This window comes from Salvelinus sp. IW2-2015, linkage group LG33 (genome assembly GCF_002910315.2).
Source record: "Salvelinus sp. IW2-2015 linkage group LG33, ASM291031v2, whole genome shotgun sequence".
Taxonomy (NCBI): Eukaryota; Metazoa; Chordata; class Actinopteri; order Salmoniformes; family Salmonidae; genus Salvelinus; species Salvelinus sp. IW2-2015.
Genome location: NC_036872.1, coordinates 25,482,703 through 25,503,650, shown reverse-complemented (window position 1 = coordinate 25,503,650; position 20,948 = coordinate 25,482,703). Strand labels below are relative to the sequence as shown.

The following is a 20,948-nucleotide window of genomic DNA, read 5'->3' as shown; positions in this document are numbered from 1 at the left end:
ACGTTCCCATTCTGTTGGAATGGTTAGAATTAGAATGGTTTCAATTAAGATCCTTCACTAAAACATCTGATTGGTTCTGGGGGAAAGGCTCCATGTACAAAGGATGTTGCCATTTTAGATTTGGAGATTTGAGGAAGTCATGGTGGGACTATTGAGTGCTACAATCAATGTAGAAATGTGTTTTGTGGGTATTACCAATGGGGATAACAGCATTAAAATACCGTTACCAATGTGGGCAAGTTTGAAACGAGAGTGATGCCCCTGATAAATAAATGTAAAGCTGGTGACTAGGTAATCTCACCCCAGCCAGCTCGTAGCAATTGAGCCTGACGAGGTTAGCAACCTCACTGGCCTGATAAAGCACGTAAACCATATATGTAAAATGAAGAATGCACTATGCTACTACTCGAAGGCCTTGATTTCAGAACAGTTGCCTGAAGAAATAACATGGATTGAAAAATAAAAATGTGTACTGGGACTATCAACCTCTATCTGTAAAATATATATCTGACTCAACCTTAAAATATCTCATCAAGGAATTGACTCTAGTGCCAGAAAACATTTACAAGCCTTTTGCTCTTTGTACCCCTACCATTTTCCAAGCGAGCATTTTGCAGTCAATAAATGTTTTACAGTTTTAGCCCACATCTGATTGTATTGGAAAGTCAAACAAATCAAAGAGTATAAATCTGCGCTTGGCTCCTCTGAGGAGAGAGACCAGGGATTTTTTTTTTTGGAAGGCCTACTTCTGGGTTACTCTAATCAAGAGAAAGTGCTCAGGGATTGGCTCTGTTTGGCTGTAATTTACTAGAATCGTGATTTATTTGGAATAACTGATCAGGCAGCAGTTGGTCTCTAGTAGGAAGGGCAATGGCAAACTTTTCAGCCATTGAAGTCAGATACTTGAAATTAAGACGTTTGGTGGAAAATAGTGTAAAAAATAAATTAAAAGCATTAAAATATTTTACTTCTTTTAATTAATTGTTTACACTATTTCCCGCCAAACGTCTTAATTTCAAGTATCTGACTTCAATGGCTGAAAAGTTTGCCATTGCCCTTTTATATTATAAAGAGTACAAAACTATTACAGTATGTACATGATATTTGCATAGGCAGGTACAGTAAGTACATACACATTTAACATAATAGGCTACTTCCACCTGTGATACCTGTTTGCATTTTGTGTAATTGCACTGAGGTTAGTCTAAGACATCTCTGATGAGGTTGGACTTGAAATCAATTAGCACTCAATCAAGTCATATACCAATAATAATTGATAAACCTTTTTCTGGCTGTTGTTGTGATTAGTAGAGGGAAGTGTATCGGWTATTTTAATTTCAATAAATGCTTATTGGGAGTATGGTAGCTCAATCAACATGACTATTTATTCTATGTATGATTTATTCTGTTGGTATTAGGATAATACAATCAATCTAGAATCTGACCGGATGCAGTGCACCATATGAATTCAAATAACATTATTTTTATATTCATGTTTATTTTATCCCTGAGACAGATCATGAATATGCCTCTAAACGTCACAACACAGTAGCGCTCTTGCTCTGAGAGAGAGGCTGAAAGAGAGAGGGAGAGGGTGGGATGCAAGACAGCATGCGAGAGCTAGCAAAAGAGAAGGGTTGGCTCACGCACCATGCAGTCAGGCAGCGCGAGCATCGGAACCGTTTGACAGCATTTGATGACAAAACCCGTTCTGAACTTCTATCTATCGGCACCTCAACGTTCTATTGCGACCAATGTTGGATTGATGGGAGAAACTCGCTGCATATTTGAGGGAGGCATGTGCACATTTCAAGACACATCCAAATCTATTTCAGGATCAGGGCGAATCCAGTGACCACAACGCCTTTGAGAGAGGAAATGTCAAAGCAGTAATAGAGTATGCTGCTTCGCAAATACGGAATAATGCACTGTTCAGGGTGGACGAGCTGATGTTGTCCTCGTGACTGAGATTTTGACGACTTTCCACGTTGCAGTGCACGCATAGATGTTTTTCTACAGTAAATACTCGCTCCTATTTAAGACTATGGTTCGTGTCTGACGTTATTTATTTATAGTGGACACGACAGAATACGTTCTATGTATCTTCAACAGCAGCGCTTCTGTAAAGGTACAGGCGTGCGGCGTTGCATATGATCTAAAGAGAAAGCATTGTTTTTCCAGCGTCCTTACCAACCTTGAACTTCCTCAATACAGCATCTGCATACCACAGTCTGGGAGACTCGAAGCTTGGACGTCAACAGTAGCCCCCCCACATCAGCCCTAGAGAAGCGTTCCGCCGGCATCTCATTGGTGCTGAAAGGACAGCTCCTTGTTTCAGGACTCCCAAAGTTGACTTCCACTGAAAGCATCTGCTTTTCACTGCAATACAGCCGACAGCCGAAGTAGCTAAAGTACTCCAAATGCATTATTATTTGGCTTAACGGCTTCTGCCCAACTGTTCTATTAGGGTTCATGGCTGTGGCACGCAAAATAAAAACTTTGCTCACGGTTAACATTTTTGTTTTTGTGGGGATCATATTGTTCTCGGTATATTGTAGAATACAGGACCGTTCTGAGGAACTCATTCAGATCGGCAGGATATCAGACCAGAGACTGAGGGCCAGGAATGGCAAAGTTTCCAACTTGGTGGACAGGCAGTCCATACTTCAGAGACTGGAGCGGCTGGAGGACGTTGTCTACAACCAATTAAATGGTATGTATTATTATAACTTTAACAACATATTCAGCATATAGCTTTTACTCAAGTATGAGATATTTCTCATTTTCAGCATTGTTAACTGTGGAGTCATATCTCTGTATAGTTAAATACATCCTGAATTACTGTCATTTTACTACAGAGCAACTATAAACTGCCTATTTAAAACTATAAACAGCCTACTTTTCCAAACACATTGAATTTTATCAGACAATGGACAATAAGATAAATATGCAACTGGTARATCAGCCATTCAGACAGTATCAGTCATTATGGTACAGTTATTATGTGCAGAGTGAGTCATCCAGTGATGAATGGTGGCTCTTCATGGAGCCACAAATTATTGCCAACAAGTGAATGGGTTTTACTCAAGTAAAATCAATGCAACTGTTCCTAATCTGTGCACTTAACCTGGTCTAATCCCTATCAAAAACACCAGCCAAAAGTAGTTAGTATTGGACTCATGGAGTTGAATATTATTGAGAATCCCATAGGGGTGAAAACCCTGGCTCTGGCTACAGAGTTGTGCTTTTGTCATTCCCTTGGCCCAAATACAATAATTTTGTCTGAAATGTAAAAGATGGTAAAATTAAATGGTTCTCTAATCGAATGAAAAAACAGACTTATTTCTTTATGTTACCTTTAGTCATTGAAATGTGTTGCAGGAGGTTTGGTCTGTCTGGCAAAACAGCATCATTTAAATCATGTTGAAAACAACTACGGGCTATCTCATCTCTCATTATGCTCCATGGTCCTACTCTCTCATGAAACATGAGAGATTCAGACACTGAAAAGTCCAACATTTATTTTGAGACAGCTAATGCATGCATCACTATTTAGCATTCAGTCAATTCCACAATTACAGTAAGAATCATCCATATGTTTACATTTTTACATTTTATGTTATCAATAGTATATAGAAATCCTATACAAATTGTGAGACAAGCAGCCTGTGCCATCACTGATTTGTTTGAACTAGTGTATGCATCTAATGACAAAGTATAATTCCCTCAAACTCCCTGTTTAGTCGATGTCAACAAAAGCCAGCTTCTGCCGCTGACAAGTCGGTAAACCTCAAGGTAAAAACGTTAACATCAAATCCTTTCCATAGACGCAGGTTCAAAAAGGATAATTCTTGTATCCACTGTATCAAACTATCATGGTAGTATTTGTGCTTGGTGCTCAGCAAACTGCCTGTTCATGTCAGAACTATTGTATTATAAACAGGATTTTGGTGAAAGTGTTGTGAAGTCAGTTTATTATTCTCTTTGTCAAAAGTGGTCAAGGACAGTCTGTATCTACTCTTAATGCTATATAGCATGGCCACAAAACACTCCTAGTTTGAGGGTTTTTATTTGATCTTATTACTATGCTTTGGTGCTGGCTGGCATCATTTTTGTACGAAAGAGGTCCCTCTGTCAGTTTGAGTTATGCTTTGCCTTTGGAGCCAGGAGGCACTGGCTCACCAAAAGTATAATGCATCCTCTCATTCAGGGGACTTTGTCTGGAGCGAGGGGCCGGGGAGCCACCATGTATTTGCCCTGGAGTGTACAGAGTCAGACAGAGTCAGACAGAGTCAAACAGAGAGACAGAGTCAGACAGAGTCAGGAGGAATCCTTCCCTTCTGTCAGCATCTCTCCATGTTTAGCATCCAGATATTTATTGACACACTTAATCATACATTTATATCCTGATTTATTTCTCGATTTTTAAATGGGGAACAGATCACTGATTGTATTCTATTGCCATTGGGATTGGCGTTACAGAGTGAGAACCTTGTGTGCCAAAAACTATTACCATGTCCGACAGTGATTTGAAGAATTAGCCCATTTTTCAGTTGTTTATTGTCCAACAATGACATACCAAGGGATTAAGGCTTAGATTAGATTTAGAAGACATTTACAAACTCTTCATCTATTACATGGCTTTGCAAAGTGATGCAGCTCCTGTGCATTGTGCAAGCATTTATTCCAGTACTGCTCAGTCAGTGATTTGGACGATGTTATCTAATTTTTTCTTTGACTCGGTGTGTGATATTGGTGATATTTAGGTTCCAGGTAGAACTCTTTTGGTTCCAGGTAGAACCCTCTGTGGAAAAGGTTCTACTTGGAACCCAAAAGGGTTCTACCTGGAACCAAAAGAGTTCTACCTGAAACCAAAAAGGGTTCTCCCATGGGGACAGCTGAAGAACCCATTGGAACACTTTTTCTAGTGTATACAGTATAGAGAATAGTGTGTCATTTGGGAAGCAATTACAGGAGCAATCTAATCTAATACTATCTAATATTTCCATGAGGTCATTCCTCACCAGAACAACAGTAAAGTGTGCTATCTGTAACTTTGCAATTCACTATGGAAATAACTGACAAGAGGCTAGGGTCATCAGCAGTTCTCCTCTCCTCTGCTGAAGAGGCACTATCCTCTACTGGATAATCATCTATCTGGGTTTAAGCTTCTTGTTAACAGGCTTATAGGACAGTGTTGTGACCTAAGCAGTGCATTAAAAGTGACAGATCTCTACTTCCTCTCAGTGCAATTTAAGATTCACCGACAGATCCTCTCTGATCTGCGTATTTATGTTTTAGGCTACAATTTTAAAAACAAGTATACGTGTATACAAGTATACCAATAATCATCAAGACATTCATATGTTATACCTAATTTACACGTTTCAACTTATGTTGCATTAATATGATAAGGTCCCTGTTGTATCAAGATGTAATTACAATCATGGATCACGAAGGAGTATTATAAAGTTGTCCTAAGACACTGGCCTAAGGTCAGCTCTGAGTCTCACAATGAAGTCAAGCAAAAAATATAATGCAGTTGATACTTTACTTTCTCCCAAGATGAATGCCCTGTCATTCATGCACTGTTCTCCCCAGCTCACCTCTCTGTCCTCTGACTGAGTGACCCTGCAGTGTGTCACAGCCTCCGGCTCATTGTTGTCCTTAAATAGACAACATGAGCTGAGCAGGGCTGAGTGTTTGTCATCAGTGATGCATGTCACTGAGTCCTGCTTTCATCCTGAGTGAGCGGAGGTGATTAGATGGCATGGCAGCAGCCTCTGAGGATGGTCCAGCTGCAGCAGTAGATATGACTCGTATTTATCATTTCCAATTATGCTGCAGAAATAAATGCTGTTTATATGTTAAAGCATGGAAAGAGAGAACTCCTGACGAAGAATTAGAAATGAAATTATGTTTCATCACCTCATACCCCATACACACTTGATGCTTCAACCCGTACCTTAATGGTATTCATCACAGTGTGAGTATAATTTTATATTGGAGAGCCACAGACACCTCCCCAGCAGATTGGAGTGGGGGAATGGAGCCTGTGATGGAATATATTTTCCAGTAATGATATGTAGATGAGGAATCATCAACCAAACATTTTCAGTAACTGATGAGAATCTATTCAGTTCCAGCTTTTAGGAATCTGAATCTCTGTAATGTATTCAACGCCTCATCTGACAATCTGCATTTGAGCTACAAGATAATTACACTTTGTGAAGAGCTAGAGATTTCATATGGTGGTCAAAAACTCCAGCAATTTCATTCCTGTGACTATTTAAAAACTTTAATTTCATGATTTCCTACAAAGCCCTGACATCAGTTGTCCTCGCCCTCCTAAATGAGAGGTCAGATCCATGTGAAAATATTTAATTTGCGTTAGGAAACTGGCATATTTCCTGACTTATAGACAGATCTACTGTACTGCATGTTGACTGTAAAGTATTTTTGCCTAAGAATTGCTAAATGGTGCTGTTTGTGCACTTGTTCTTTTGATACAGTACTTTCTTCTTTCAGTCCTTTGCATGTGTTACCATGCAAGCTTGGATTGTTATGATGATTCATTGGGTCTCAAGATACAGTYTCACAATGACAATGACAATTTACAAATACAAGTAACCCCTCTAAATCCTGATGACCCATTAGCTTGCCTTTTTTCTGTCATGAGCAGCAAATCAAGGCTTTATGCATTATCCTTTATGCGTTATGCATTTCCCTTGTTGCCAATGCTTTATGGATCGCCCACATTTGAACTTTTAAAACCAACTACGGGTAGTTATTTTCCTCTATTTGAACAGCAGATCACTCAACCACATCCAAGACATCAATATTTATCACATCTCAGCATCACTTTTGACACGCATAACTCCACTCTCCCTTTAAATCATTCACAAAATGGAAGTGTCTTTCAGTTTGAAAATCTATCCCATCAGCCCAAATCAGAATTTTTTTGAAGGTTGTTACATAATTTATCACTGTTATGACGCTATAATGTATCCTGTAGTGGGCGCCTCTATAAAAATGGATTCTGAGGTGAGCGACTGAGCATCGAGATGGATATGCACTTGGACATAGTGCACCCAGATTGATGTTTGATGGTAGCCAGCCTTTCTTGTCCCCATATCCGCACAGAAACAAATCTGTCCATCTGAGGGTGTTGGAACAGTACATCATTATGTGTCCCAAATGACAACCTATTTCCTATAAAGTTCACTACTTTTGACAAGGGCCCATAACACTCTGGTTAAAAGTAGTGCACTATAGGGATAGTGTACCATTTGGCACACACCCTTCATCTCCCCATAGTGTGCTGCTAACCTCTTCATACTGGAAATAGTGCCTGTGTGTTTGCAGTGGAACAACCAGATGTTTCCCTGTAATTACTTCATTGTGGGATAATGAAGGTGTTTTGCTAATCTGCAGTTTGAAGAATGAAACTAGAGGAAGTAGAGGATAATGTGTTGAGGATGTATCAGTGATACAACATGAATCATCACAACACCATAGTATCAAAGACATCTCTAGAGAGGCTTCTGGTTAGGCTAAGAAGCTTGAAGCTCTTTTAGCTGACTTTGCCATAGTGAATAAGCAGTGGCAAAGTCACCTAAAAAGTGTTTTATCGGCGATAAATTACAGGTCAATCTAACAAGTCTGTCGTCAGTGTCCTGGAAAAACCTTCTATCCTTGATTTCCCCCCCCCAGATGTATTGTGATTAATAGTCGCATAACTACAATATGTTAGGCCTGTTGTCTGCCTTGACTGAACAAGTGAATGTTTAAGCTCATTGCATACAGGTCCAACCCAATGGCCCACGCAGTCTGGCTAACATTACAGTACAGTAACATGATGTGGCTTAGAGGCCCACTGACATTCACAGGACTGGCAGAATACTATGGTAGCTGGAGCATTTGCCATTTGCCTCAATAGTTTTCCTCGCCTGTGTCACAATTGTCTCTCATTGTTGTAGAAAATGACTTGGCCTACTCATGGGTTTTAGTGAATGCAATCATTCTATGTTAGATTGTGCCTAGAATGTGAATTATATTAAATGGCTTGAGCTTTGTCTATTTAAATATTTCAAGTCACTTTACACACTTAACAATATCGACTTTACCGATCCAGAGTGGTTTGTAATAAAACACAGTTGAATTTAATATTTAAATGGAAATATCTACTAAGCTAACATATATAATTGTTTTAGTATGGTCATAAGATGGACCATTTAGCAATTTGATTTAGACTTTTAGGACCCATGTCGATATCCCCCCAAAAAATATTATTTGATGAAACATTGAATTTGGCCTGCTATTAGCCCATAGAAATGCATTGAATAAAGCGTTCATACATGGCAAAAAAATATAGTCCAAAAATAAATCAAAAGGGTTATGGTTTGAGGTGTCTGAAATGCTTCTGAGGGATATAGGAAAGCATCAGGAACCAAAATAAAAAATAAATAAAAGGTACATGTGTAACCCTAGTCCCAAAAATACCTATTTATCTTCATGAATTTTTTACAAAGCAGTCACGGAAGACATTCTCACGAGTCACGTGAAGCTTGTGGGCGTCGTAGAGCAAAACGGAGAACACGTTCGTGTTTGTGAGAGTCACATCTTTCCATAGTGGGGTCATATTAGTCAAAACTGTTTGGACTCTACGGACGTTTTCATGAGAAGACCAATTTTCGGGATGTCTCATGGTCTGACAAACACCACTGTAGCTCTGCCATCTTCCACTGTAGATGCAGAAGGCCAATATCGACGTGGTTGATTGAGACGCAGCCCTTGCAAAAACCCAGAAGTCTCTAGCTTAAACACACAGATTTTGATGGCTCTTTTTTTATTATGCTAATTAAATTTCAGAACGGGTGCGTGCATTGAATCTAGGGAGTCAAGTAAGTATACATCGGGCCTCCCGAGTGGCGCAGTGTTCTAAGGCACTGCATTGCAGTGCTAGCTGTGCCACTAGAGATTCTGGGTTCGAGTCCAGGCTTTGTCGCAGCCGGACGCGACCGGGAGACCCATGGGGCAGTGCACAATTGGCCCAGCATCATCTGAGTTAGGGGAGGGTTTGGCATGCAGGGATATCCTTGTCCCATCGCGCACTAGCGACTCCTGTAGCGGGCCAGGCACAGTGCGCGCTGACACGGTCGCCAGGTGTACGGTGTTTCCTCCAACACATTGGTGCGGCTGGCTTCCAGGTTAAGTGGGCATTGTGTCAAGAAGCAGTGGTTGGGTTGTGTTTCAGAGGACACACGGCTCTCGACCTTCGCCTCTCCTGAGTCCGTACGGGAGTTGCAGCGATGAGACTAGACTGTAACTACCAATTGGATACCATGAAATTGGGGAGAAAAAGGGGTAAAAAAAAATCTTTGTGGTGGAGTTGTCGGTTTTCATCAAAAGCTTAACAACAAAAATGAAAGCTTTCTTTTCCCCGTCTATTTTCATTATTAAGTTGTAGCATTGTAAGGATTTCTTGCTTTGCTCCAAGCAACAGAATATTCAGCCTCCATAAAAAGAACATGAGAAACATGAAAAGATGAATCAGCAGCAGAGTGAGAAATTGTAGCTACAACAAATTATCCTCTGAGGTATTACCAAAGCACAACTTTATCGGCAGCAGCACAACAAAGGCAGCTCAAAAACCACATAAACTGTCCACTCACCACTTCTATAAATCCCTGAGCCGGTTCTGTTTGCTGTTGCTGCTCAATAAAGTGTCAAAACAATACAGGGTCAAACCAGTCCTCTGAACCGCACTCACACTATGAGTCACATTGCTTGAGGTGTAGAGTAGCATTGGGTCCCTGGGCCACTGCCTAGGCTTTAGCTTAGTGGGCTAATATGTTCTTCTGACGTGTAAGAGACCTGGGTTTAAACCTTGTCAGTCGCACTAGGCCTATTTTAAAATACCTCTCCTCCACTCTGTCAGCTGTAGACAGCAGACATCAGCAGTAGCAGACAGACTTCTGTGAGTGCATCCGCTTCTCCTGTAATGGAATTTGCTTCAGCCAGCCAGAAGAAGCGGGGAGTGAGGGGAGCAAAATAACCAGGACCGCGGAAAACAAAACTGCAGGGATGCTAGGCTGTTTCCGAGTCTCACGCAGAGAGAGTGGCACTCCAGATTTCACTTTCAGTTGCTTCTTAGATTGCCTCAATGTCATGAGAGTGGGCGATTGGGATTCAGACTGGGTCCATAATGCTAGTGAGCCCCACCCGGGCTGTCAGATGACACCACTGCATTGCCCCTGATGGGATCCCTCTCGTGGGAGGTGACAGTTTGCAACTGCCAACTGTTCAGCTCCAATGGCAAATCTCCCAGAACCTCCCCAAAAAACATTTATTGCAATGGCTTGTTGGGGAATGTGTGACCCTAGATCTTCATTAGTATGCGCTGTTTACTTGCTGTTTCTGTCCATCTGTTGAGAAGAGGCAACATGGTTTTCCTGTGGAGACCACTCTGGAAGTATGACAGGAATATCAAATTAAGCCCCTACAATGTCACTGTGCAGAAGAGTTTAAAATATCCAAACCAGAAAAGCTATGAGACATCATACCTAGGTAATGTGCAGCAGAGGCTAAAATATCCAGATGGGAGAAAAAGCAATAAGACTCACTCTYTACTTAAACAGACAAGGGGGGCCGAGTTAGGGAAGCCCTGACCTAGTGAACGGCTATCGAAATGTAGTGGAAAAGCTGTATTTGTTTGTTGATAGATTTTGTATTATTTACCCAGTTGACCCCTTCCTCTGCAGGGAATTATAGCAGTCTAGAGAACCACTTTAGTGGCCAGTAGTATCACTGTCACTGTCAGTTCCAGTTCAAATCAAATCAAATTTTATTCGTCACATGCGCCTTATACAACAGGTGTAGACTACAGTAAAATGGTTACTTACAAGCCCATTTCCAACAATGCAGAGTTAAAAAGTAAGACAGAAATTTGCTAAATATAAAAGGAATTAGTAACACAATAAAAACAACAATGAGGCTATATACAATGAGTACCAGTACCCAGTCAATGTGCAGGGGTAGAAGGTAGTTGAGGTAATACAATTTTATAGCCTGAATTCAAAATGGATAAAATATAGTTTTCCCCCACCCATTTACACAAAATACCCCCATAATGACAAAGTGAAAACATGTTTCAAGAAATGTTTGCATATGTGTTGAAAACCAAATAGACAAATATGTAATTTACATAAGCATGTAGCCATTTTTAGGTCTTGCCATAGATTTTCAAGTAGATTTAAGTCAAAACTGTAACTCGGCTACTCAGGAACATTCACTGTCTTCTTTGTAAGTGGCCTTGTGTTTTAGGTTATTGTTCTGCTGAAAGGTGAATTCATCTCCCAGTGTCTCGTGGAAAGCAGACTGAACCAGGTTATCCTCAAGGATTTTCCCTGGGCTTACTGTAGCTCCATTCAGTTCATTTTTTATCCTGAAAATCTCCCCAGTCCTTAATGATTACAAGCATACCCATGGCATGATGCAGCCACCACTATGCTTGAAAACATGAAGAGTTGTACTCAGTAATGTGTTGTATTGGATTTGCCCCAAAACATACACTATATATACAAAAGTATGTGGACAGCCACATACTGCGCAATGCCAAGCGCCACCATTGGACACTGGAGCAGTGGAAACAGATTCTCTGGAGTGATGAATCACGCTTCACCATCTGGCATCTGGCAGTCCGACAAACGAATCTGTGTTTGGCAGATGCCAGGAGAACGCTACCTGCCAACTGTAAAGTTTGGTGGAAGAGGAATAACGGTCTGGGGCTGTTTTTCATGGTTCAGGCTCCTTAGTTCCAGTGACCTGAAATCTTAACGCTACAGCATACAATTACATTCTAGATGATTCTGTTCTTCCAACTTTGTGGCAACAGTTTGGGGAAGTCCCTTTCCTGTTTCAGCATGACAATGCCTCCATGCACAAAGCGAGGTCCATACAGAAATGGCTTGTTGAGATCGGTGTGGAAGAACTTCACTGGCCTGCACAGAGCCCTGACCTCAACCCCATCAAACACCTTTTAGATGAATTTGAATGCCGACTGCGAGCCAGGCCTAATCGCCCAACATCAGTGGCCAAACTCACTAATGCTCTTGTGGCTGAGTGGAGCAAGTCCCCACAGCAATGTTCCAACATCTAGTGAAAAGCCTTCCCAGAAGAGTGGAGGCTGTTATAGCGGCAAAGGGGGGAGCAACTCCATATTAATGCCCATGATTTTGGAATGAGATGTTCGATGAGCAGGTGTCCACATACTTTTGATCATGTAGTTAACACTTTGTATTAGGGACAAAAAGTTAATTGCTTTGCCACATTTCTTGCAGTATTACTTTAGTTTCTTGTTGCAAACAGGATGCATGTTTTGGAATATTTTTATTATGTACAGGCTTCATTCTTTTCACTCTGTCAGTTAGGTTAGTATTGTGGAGTAACTACAATGTTGTTGATCCATCCTCAGTTTTCTCCTATCACAGCCATTAACTATTTTAAAGTCACCATTGGCCTCAAGATGAAATCCCTGAGCGGTTTCCTTCCACTCCAGCAACTGAGTTCGGAAGGACGCCTGTATCTCTATAGGGACTGGATGTATTGATACAACACCCAAAGTGTAATTAATAACTTCACCATGCTCAAAGAGATATGCAATGTCTGCTTTTTATTTTTACCAATAGATGCCCTTCTTTGAGAGGCACTGGAAAACCTCCCTGATCTTTGTGGTTGAATCTGTGTTTGAAATTCACTGCTCGACTGAGGGACCGTACAGATAATTGTATGTGTGGGGTACAGAGATGATGTAGTCATTCAAAAATCATGTTAAACACTATTATTGCACACAGAGTGAGTCCATGCAACTTATTATGTGAGTTGGTAAGCCAATGTTAAATCCTGAACTTATTTAGGCTCGCCATAAAAAAAGAGTTTAATACATATTGACTCAAGACTTTCAGCTTGTCATTTTTAATTCATTTGTAAACATTTTGGAAAACATAATTCCTCTTTGACATTATGGGGTATTTTGTGTAGCCCAGTGACAAAAACTGTAAATGTAATCACTTTTAAATTCAGGCTGTAACACAACAAAATGTGGGAAAAGTCAAGGGGTGTGAATACTTTCCAGTCACTGTATAATAAACAGAGAAGCAGCAGCATTTATGAAGTGTGAAAGTGTGTCTATGTGTGTGTGGCGTCAATATGCATGTGTATGTTTTTGTGTGTGTGTGTGTGTGTGAGTGAGTGAGTGAGTGAGTGAGTGAGTGAGTGTATGTAGTGTGTGTGTGTGTGTGTGTGTATGTTGGAGTGGCAGTGTAATATGAGTGTGTGGGTAGAGTCTAGTGAGAGCCAGTGCAAGGGAGTCAGTGCAAAACAATTAAGATCAATAAATAATAATGGGGGTCAACATAAATTGTCTGGTTAGCCATTTGATTAACTGTTCAGTAGTCTTATGGCTTCGGGGTCGAAGCTGTTCAGGTGCCATTTTGTCCCAGACCTGGTGCTCCAGTACCGCTTGGGTGGCTGGAGTCATTGAACATTTTTAGGGCCTTCCTCTGACACCACCTGGTATAAAGGTCCTGAATGGCGGGGAGTTCGCCCCCAGTGATATACTGGGCTGTACACACTACTCTCTGTAGAGTCTTGCAGTCAGATGCTGAGCAGTTTCCATACAAAGCGGTGATTCAGCCAGTCAAGATGTTCTCAATGGTACAGCTGCAGAACTTTTTGAGGATCTGAGGGCCCATGCCAAATCTTTTCAGCCTCCTAAGAGGGAAGAGGTGTTGCCATGCCCTCTTCATGACTGTGTTTGTGTGTATGGACCATGATAGGTCCTTAGTGATGTGGACACCGAGGAACTTGAAGTTCTCGACCCGCTCCACTACAGCCCCGTAGATGTGAATGGGGGCGTGTTCATCCTTGCGTTTCCTGTAGACCACGATCAGCTCCTTTGTCTTGCCCACGTTGAGGGAGYGGTTGTTGTCCTGGKACCACACTGCCAGGTCTTTGAATTCCTCCTCGCCAATAGACTGTCTCATCGTCATCGGTGATCAGGCCTACTGCCGTCGTGTCGTCCGCAAACTTAATGATGGTGTTGGAGTCGTGCATGGCCATGTAGTTGTGGGTGAACAGGGAGTAGAGGAGGGGACTGAACACGCACCCCCGAGGGGCCCCCGTGTTTGCGGACGTGTTGTTGTCTACCCTCACCAGCTGGGGGCGACCCGTCAGGAACTCCAGGATCCAGTTGCAGAGGGAGGTATTTAGCTTAGGGATGAGCTTGGAGGGSYCTATGGTGTTGAACGCTGAGCTGTAGTCAATGAAAAGCATTCTCATGTAGGTGTTCCTTTTGTCCAGTTGGTAAAGGGCAGTGTGGAGTGCAATAGAGATTGCATCATCTGTGGATCTYTTGGGGCGGTATGCAAATTGGAGTGGATCCAGGGTTACTGGGAGGGTGGTTTTGATGTGAGCCTTTCAAAGCATTTATGGCTATACAGATGTGAGTCATTTAGACAGGTTAACATGCCATTCTTTGGCACAGGGACTAAGGGGGTTTTCTTGAAACATATAGGTACTACAGACTGGGTCAGAGAGAGGTTGAAAATGTCAGTGAAGACACTCGCCAGCTGGTCAGCGCATGCTCTGAGTATGCATCCTGGTAATCCGTCTGGCCCTGCTGCCTTGTGAATGATAACCTGTTTAAAGGTCTTACATCGGCTAAGAAGAGCGTGATCATACAGTGCATTTGGAATGTATTCAGACCCCTTCACTTTTTCCACATTTTGTTACGTTACAGCCTTATTCTAACATGGATAAAATAAAAATGTTCCTCATCAATCTACACACAATACCCCACAATGACCCAGAAAAAATATTTTTTTGCAAATTTGTTACAAATAAAAAACAAAAATACCTTATTGACATAAGTATTCAGACCCTTTGCTATGAGACTCGAAATTGCATGCTCAGACTCCAGACTCCATTGATCATCCTTGAGATGTTTCTACAACTTGATTGGAATCCACCTGTTGTAAGTTAAATTGATTGGACATGATTTGGAAAGGAACACACCTATCGATATAAGGTCCCACAGTTGACAGTGCATGTCAGAGCAAAAACCAAGCCATGAGGTCAAAGGAATTGCCCGTAGAGCTCCGAGACAGYATTGTGTCGAGGCACAGATCTGGGGAACATTTCATTTCTGAAGATCCCCAAGAACACAGTGGTCTCCATCATTCTTGAATGGTAGAAGTTTAGAACCACCAAGACTCTTCCTAGAGCTGGTCGTCCGGCCAAACTGAGCAATTGGGGGAGAAGAGCTTTGGTCAGGGAGGTGACCAAGAACCCGATGGTCACTCTGACAGAGCTCCAGAATTCCTCTGTGGAGATGGGAGAAACTTCCAGAAGGACAACCATCTCTGCAAAACTCCACCAATGAGGCCTTTATGGAAGAATGGCCAGACGGAAGCCACTCCTCAGTAAAAGGCACCTGACAGTCCGATTAGAATTTGCCAAAAGGCACCTAAAGGTAAGGGCTGTTGCGGTGACCAGATTACTGCTACACAGGTTGTCACAAATCATGACGGCAGTCAAATTCCACATGACCGTTTAGTCATTAGTAGCCTACCAAACTGGTACTCAGCACTCTATTGTCCCTCTATTCACTCTGACATCAATGCAAATGTAATCGAAAATTTAATCGAACACTTCATGAGAGCCCTTGAGCTCATGTTGGGCAACATTTCTACAGTTTATGCAATTGTGCGAGAAAACGGAGTGATGGCCTCTACTAAAAATAGGAGGSTCCCCTTAGCTTTCTCTAGGCCTACTATATTTATTTTTAAACGTTCCTAATATTAAGCACATTGCTTATATTTACAACAGGAGTATAGCCTATCTGGCTGGCATGTAAAGAACCACGCGAAATCTGTCCTCCATTCGCTATTTAAGTGCATAGATGACATGGATTTCTTCCCGCTGCCCCTTTTTTGATACAGGTACATGATAATGGTCCATTCTAAATCAAAACTAATTTCCCACATATATTATTTAGTATATGTAAAAACAGGATTAGATCAAGAATAGTCTGATGGGTGATAATATTAGCCTATCACTTGTGAATTATACAGTTGAAGTCGGAAGTTTACATACACTTAGGTTGGAGTCATTAAAACTCGTTTTTCAACCACTCCACACATTTCTTGTTAAGAAGCTATAGTTTTGGCAAGTCGGTTAGGACATCTACTTTGTGCATGACACAAGTAATTTTTCACAGACAAATTATTTAACTTATAATTCACTGTATCACAATTCCAGTGGGTCAGAAGTTAACATACGCTAAAGTGACGGTGCCTTTAAACAGCTTGGAAAATTTCAGAAAATGTCATGGCTTTAGAAGCTTCTGTTAGGCTAATTGACATAATTTGAGTCAATTGGAGGTGTACCTGTGGATGTATTTCAAGGCCTACCACCATACTCAGTGCCTCTTTGCTTGACATCATTGGAAAYTCAAAAGAAATCATCCAAGACGTCAGAAAAAATTGTAGACCTCCACAAGTCTGGTTCATACTTGGGAGCAATTTCCAAACGCCTGAAGGTACCACGTTCATCTGTGCAAACAATAGTACGCAAGTATAAACACCATGGGACCAGGCAGCCGTCATACCAATCAGAAAGGAGACGCATTCTGTCTTCTAGAGATGAACGTACTTTGGTGCGAAAAGTGCAAATCAATCGCAGAACAACAGCAAAGGACCTTGTGAAGATGCTGGAGGAAACAGGTACAAAAGTATTTATATCCACAGTAAAACGATTCCTATATCGACATAACCTGAAAGGCCGCTCAGCAAGGAAGAAGCCACTGCTCCAAAACCGCCATAAAAAAGCCAGACAACGGTTTGCAACTGCACATGGGGACAAAGATCGTACTTTTTGAAAAAATGTCCTCTGGTGTGATGAAACAAAATAGAACTGTTTGGCCATAATGACCATTGTTATGTTAGGAGGAGAAATGGGAGGCTTGCAAGCTGAAGAACAACATCCCAACCCTTCTGACCCACGGGGAATGTGATGAAAGAAATAGAAGCTGAAATAAATCATTCTCTCTACTATTATTCTGACATTTCACATTCTTAAAATAAAGTTGTGATCCTAACTGACCTAATGACAGAGAATTGTTACTCGGATTAAATGTCAGGAATTGTGAAAAACTGAGTTTAAATGTATTTGGCTAAGGTGTATGTAAACTTCCGACTTCAACTGTATATTATCACTTGTGAATGATGCCCAGCATAAAAAAACAGTGCCTTTTTTTGCGACTTTTTCTAATCATAGTCGCACACCTCATGTAGCCTAGCTCTGTGTTTTGATAAGGTTTGTATTACAACTAAAGTTGCCAAATAACTTCTTAAAATTAAGCACATTAATCAGCTTTACAAGAGGTGTAGAGCCTAACTGGCATACATAAGCAGCGCATGAGTTTCAAGTTTGGGGAAGATCATTTTCACATATAAAATGCACTTTTATAATAAAAGCATTACATGCATAATTGCATTTGCGGTCACTTTTGATACTGGTGTTTTCTGCTAATGGAACGTTTGCGCTTATAGCCTACTACCACGTGTGCATTGCTGCATTGCTGCTAAACGTTCTGATCTGTTGCGTCAGCCACATTGAGTAAAAAATGTTTTGCTGATGCTAGTGGTTGTATTAATTTGGGATCTATCTATGGGGGATAGTAGATTGACATAGGCTAGTGCTTTTGCTGTACGTTAGGCCTTCTCATCTTGTAGGCTGACGAAAAGTAAATGTGGACAGTTCTTCCAATATCTTCAATATGCACCTCGGAATTGGATAAGGACCCGCGCAGTTGCGTCCCCGGTGTGTCTGTCTTCACTTGTAGCCTGTGAGAAAGAATTGATCATGTGATGGAGAGCCATGTGAGTCAGAGCTGATTCGGGGGGCTCAGCACTCAGGGAGAGTGGCCGCAAAAAGCCTGGATTTTTTTAGGGTGCATTACGGTCACACAGAGGGTATGCCACCGTGAAATTCTAGGAATTATCAAATGCTTGTCAAATTGGGAATGAGTTACTGATGTAGTGTGTACAGCCTGCGCATAAAACTAAGCAGATTTCATGCCTTTCAAACAACTTTTTTCAAATCTTCATAAGATTCGCATCATGCAGCCTTACAATGTATTAAAAATCAAAACATGTAGACCAACGTTTGTAGAACAATTAAAGTTACATGAATAACTCTAAATTAAGCATATAGAAATACCTATTTCTTTGTTAACCGCTCAACACAGAATAGCCATATGTGTGCACCCCCTCAAATCGTTTGGAGAAAATGTCCTTTCTATTTTATTCAGCTTTGTTCAATTGTATTCTTCATACTATAAAATGCCACGGAATTCTAAGCAAACTTGTCGACTAAATGAACTCGTGTAGTCCACAGCCATATGGCATAGCCAGATCAGGACATAAAATAAGGACAACTCAGAGTATGCTATTCTGTTCTTCTAAAATAGACTACATTTTCTTCATATCATGCTTCTTTAGACCTGTCTAAAATAAATAATGGATTTATTGTGAAGGCGCAGGCTATATTACATGGATTTATTAGACTTTTTAAAATGTAGATGGTACAAAGGTCTACATCAGTGGCTTTTAGGCTATGTGTGGAAGCCAGGAGATGCTAAATGTGTTGATGTTAATTAACTTTTAATTACTGAGAGACCGACAGTTATTTGCTTGACAATCACCAGCTGACAAAAATTTGTGACTGCCACAGCCCTACCGAAAGGACTCACAGACCATAAGAAAGAAGWTTCTCTGGRCTGATGAAACCAAGATTGAACTCTTTAGCCTGAATGCCAAGTGTCAAGTCTGGAGGAGACCTGGAACCATTCCTATGGTGAAGCATGGTCATGGCAGCATCATGTTGTGAGGATGTTTTTCAGCGGCAGGGACTGGGAGACTGCTCAGGATCGACGGAAAGATGAACGGAGCAAAGTACAGAGAGATCCTTGATGAAAACCTGCTTCAGAGCGCTCAGGACCTCAGACTGGGGTGAATTTTCATCTTCCAACAGGACAACAACCCTAAGCACACACTCAAGATAACGCAGGATGGGCTTGGGGTGTCATACCCTGACCTTAGAGAGCCTTTTTATTCTCTATTTGGTTAGGTCAGGGTGTGATTTGGGTGGGCATTCTAGTTTTTCTATTTCGTTGTTGGCCGGGTATGGTTCTCTGATTGGGGATCATACTTAGGCAGCCCTTTTTCCACCTTTAGTTTGTGGGATCTTGTTTTTGTGTAGCTGCCTGTGAGCAGCCCAGAATGTCACGTTTCGTTTTTTCTTCTMTTTTGTTTGGTGAGTTTATTATTTATTAAACATGTGGAATTCTACGCACGCTGCGCCTTGGTCCAATCATTATGACGATCGTGATATCGGGACACGTCTCAATGTCCTTGATTGGCCCCCCAAATACAGGTGTGCCAAGCTTGTAGTGTCATACCCAAGAAGACTCAAAGCTGTAATTGCTGCCAAAGGTGCTTCAACACAGTACCGAGTAAAGTGTCTGAATACTCATGTAAATGTGATATATCCGGTTTTTATTCCAAATAAATGTGCAAAAATGTCTAAAAAAACAGATTTGCTTTGTCATTGCGGGGTATTGTGTGTTGATTGATGAGGGAAGCAACTATTTAATCCATTTTAGAATAATGCTGTAACATAACAAAATGTTGAAWAAGTCAAGGGGTCTGAATACTTTCCGAATGCACTGTTGTAATGTGTACGCTGGGAGTCGGGAAGCAAGTACAGGGAGTGCAAATTTTATAATAAATAGAACATAGTACAAAACAAGAAACACACGAAAGCGTACAGACATGAAACAAGAACAGAGTCAATAACTCCTGGGAAAGAACCAAAGGGAGTGAAAGATATAGCGGATGTAATCAGGAAGGTGATGGAGTCCAGATGAGTGTCATGAGGTGCAGGTGCGTGTAACGATGGTGGCAGGTGTACGTAATGATGTGACAACTGGTGACATCGCGTTCCGGAGAGGGGGAGCAGGAGTAAACGTGACAATACCCCCTCCRTGAAGCGCGGCTCCAGCAGCCAGATGACGCCGACCAGAGGGATGGTCCCAAGGACCAGGACCGGGCCAGTCGCTTTTGCTAAGGCGCGGGAATGTGTAGAGACAGCTGAGGTGCGGGAGCCTGACGAAGCGGCTGGGGCATCCCCAGGTTGCTTCGGCAGCGGCACTTGGACCCGACAAGTACTCGTTACAACTGTACAGTAGTCCGGAACAGCTGGTGTTCTCATGCAGTGTTCAGTATTTCTTGCCTCGAAACGAGCATTGAAGGCATTTAGCTCGTCCGGTAGGCTCGTGTTACCAGGCAGCTCTTTGCTTTCCATTTGTAATCCGTGATAGTTTGCAAGCCCTGCCACATGCAGCAAGCGTCAGAGCTGGTAGGATTCGATTTTAGTCCTTTATTGACACTTCGCCTCTTTGATGGTTCGTCGGAGGGTGTAGCAGGATTTCTTATAAGTGTTCGGATTAGTGTCCTACTCCTTGAAAGCGGCAGCTCTAACCTTTAGCTCAGTGCGGATGTTGCCTGTAATCCATGGCTTCTGGTTGGTCACTGTGGGGACAACGTTGTTGATGCACTTATTAATGACGCCAGTGACTGATGTGGTAAACTCCTCAATGCCATCGGATGAATCCCGGAACATATTCCAGTCTGTGCTAGCATAACAGTAGTTTAGCATCCACTTCATCGGACCACTTCCATATTGAGCGCGGCACTGGTACACTGTTTGAGGATAGAGTTATGGTCCGATTTTCCAAATGTAGGCCAGGGGAGAGCTTTGTATGCATCTCTGTGTGTTGAGCAAAGGTGATCTCGAGTTTTATTCCCTCTTGTTGCACAGGTGAC

General features: G+C 41.7%; 1 protein-coding gene across 1 annotated transcript in view; it reads left to right on the top strand.

Annotated features, from left to right (window-relative positions):
- Window positions 1-1,607: 1,607 nt before the first annotated feature.
- Window positions 1,608-20,948, top strand: part of galnt9 (polypeptide N-acetylgalactosaminyltransferase 9) — a 145,187-nt gene continuing 125,846 nt past the window's right edge. The window contains exon 1 of the mRNA XM_023979384.1: window positions 1,608-2,713. Within this exon, the coding sequence (XP_023835152.1) occupies window positions 2,473-2,713 (241 nt within the window). The 5' untranslated portion in view covers window positions 1,608-2,472. The remainder of the gene's footprint in view (window positions 2,714-20,948) is intronic.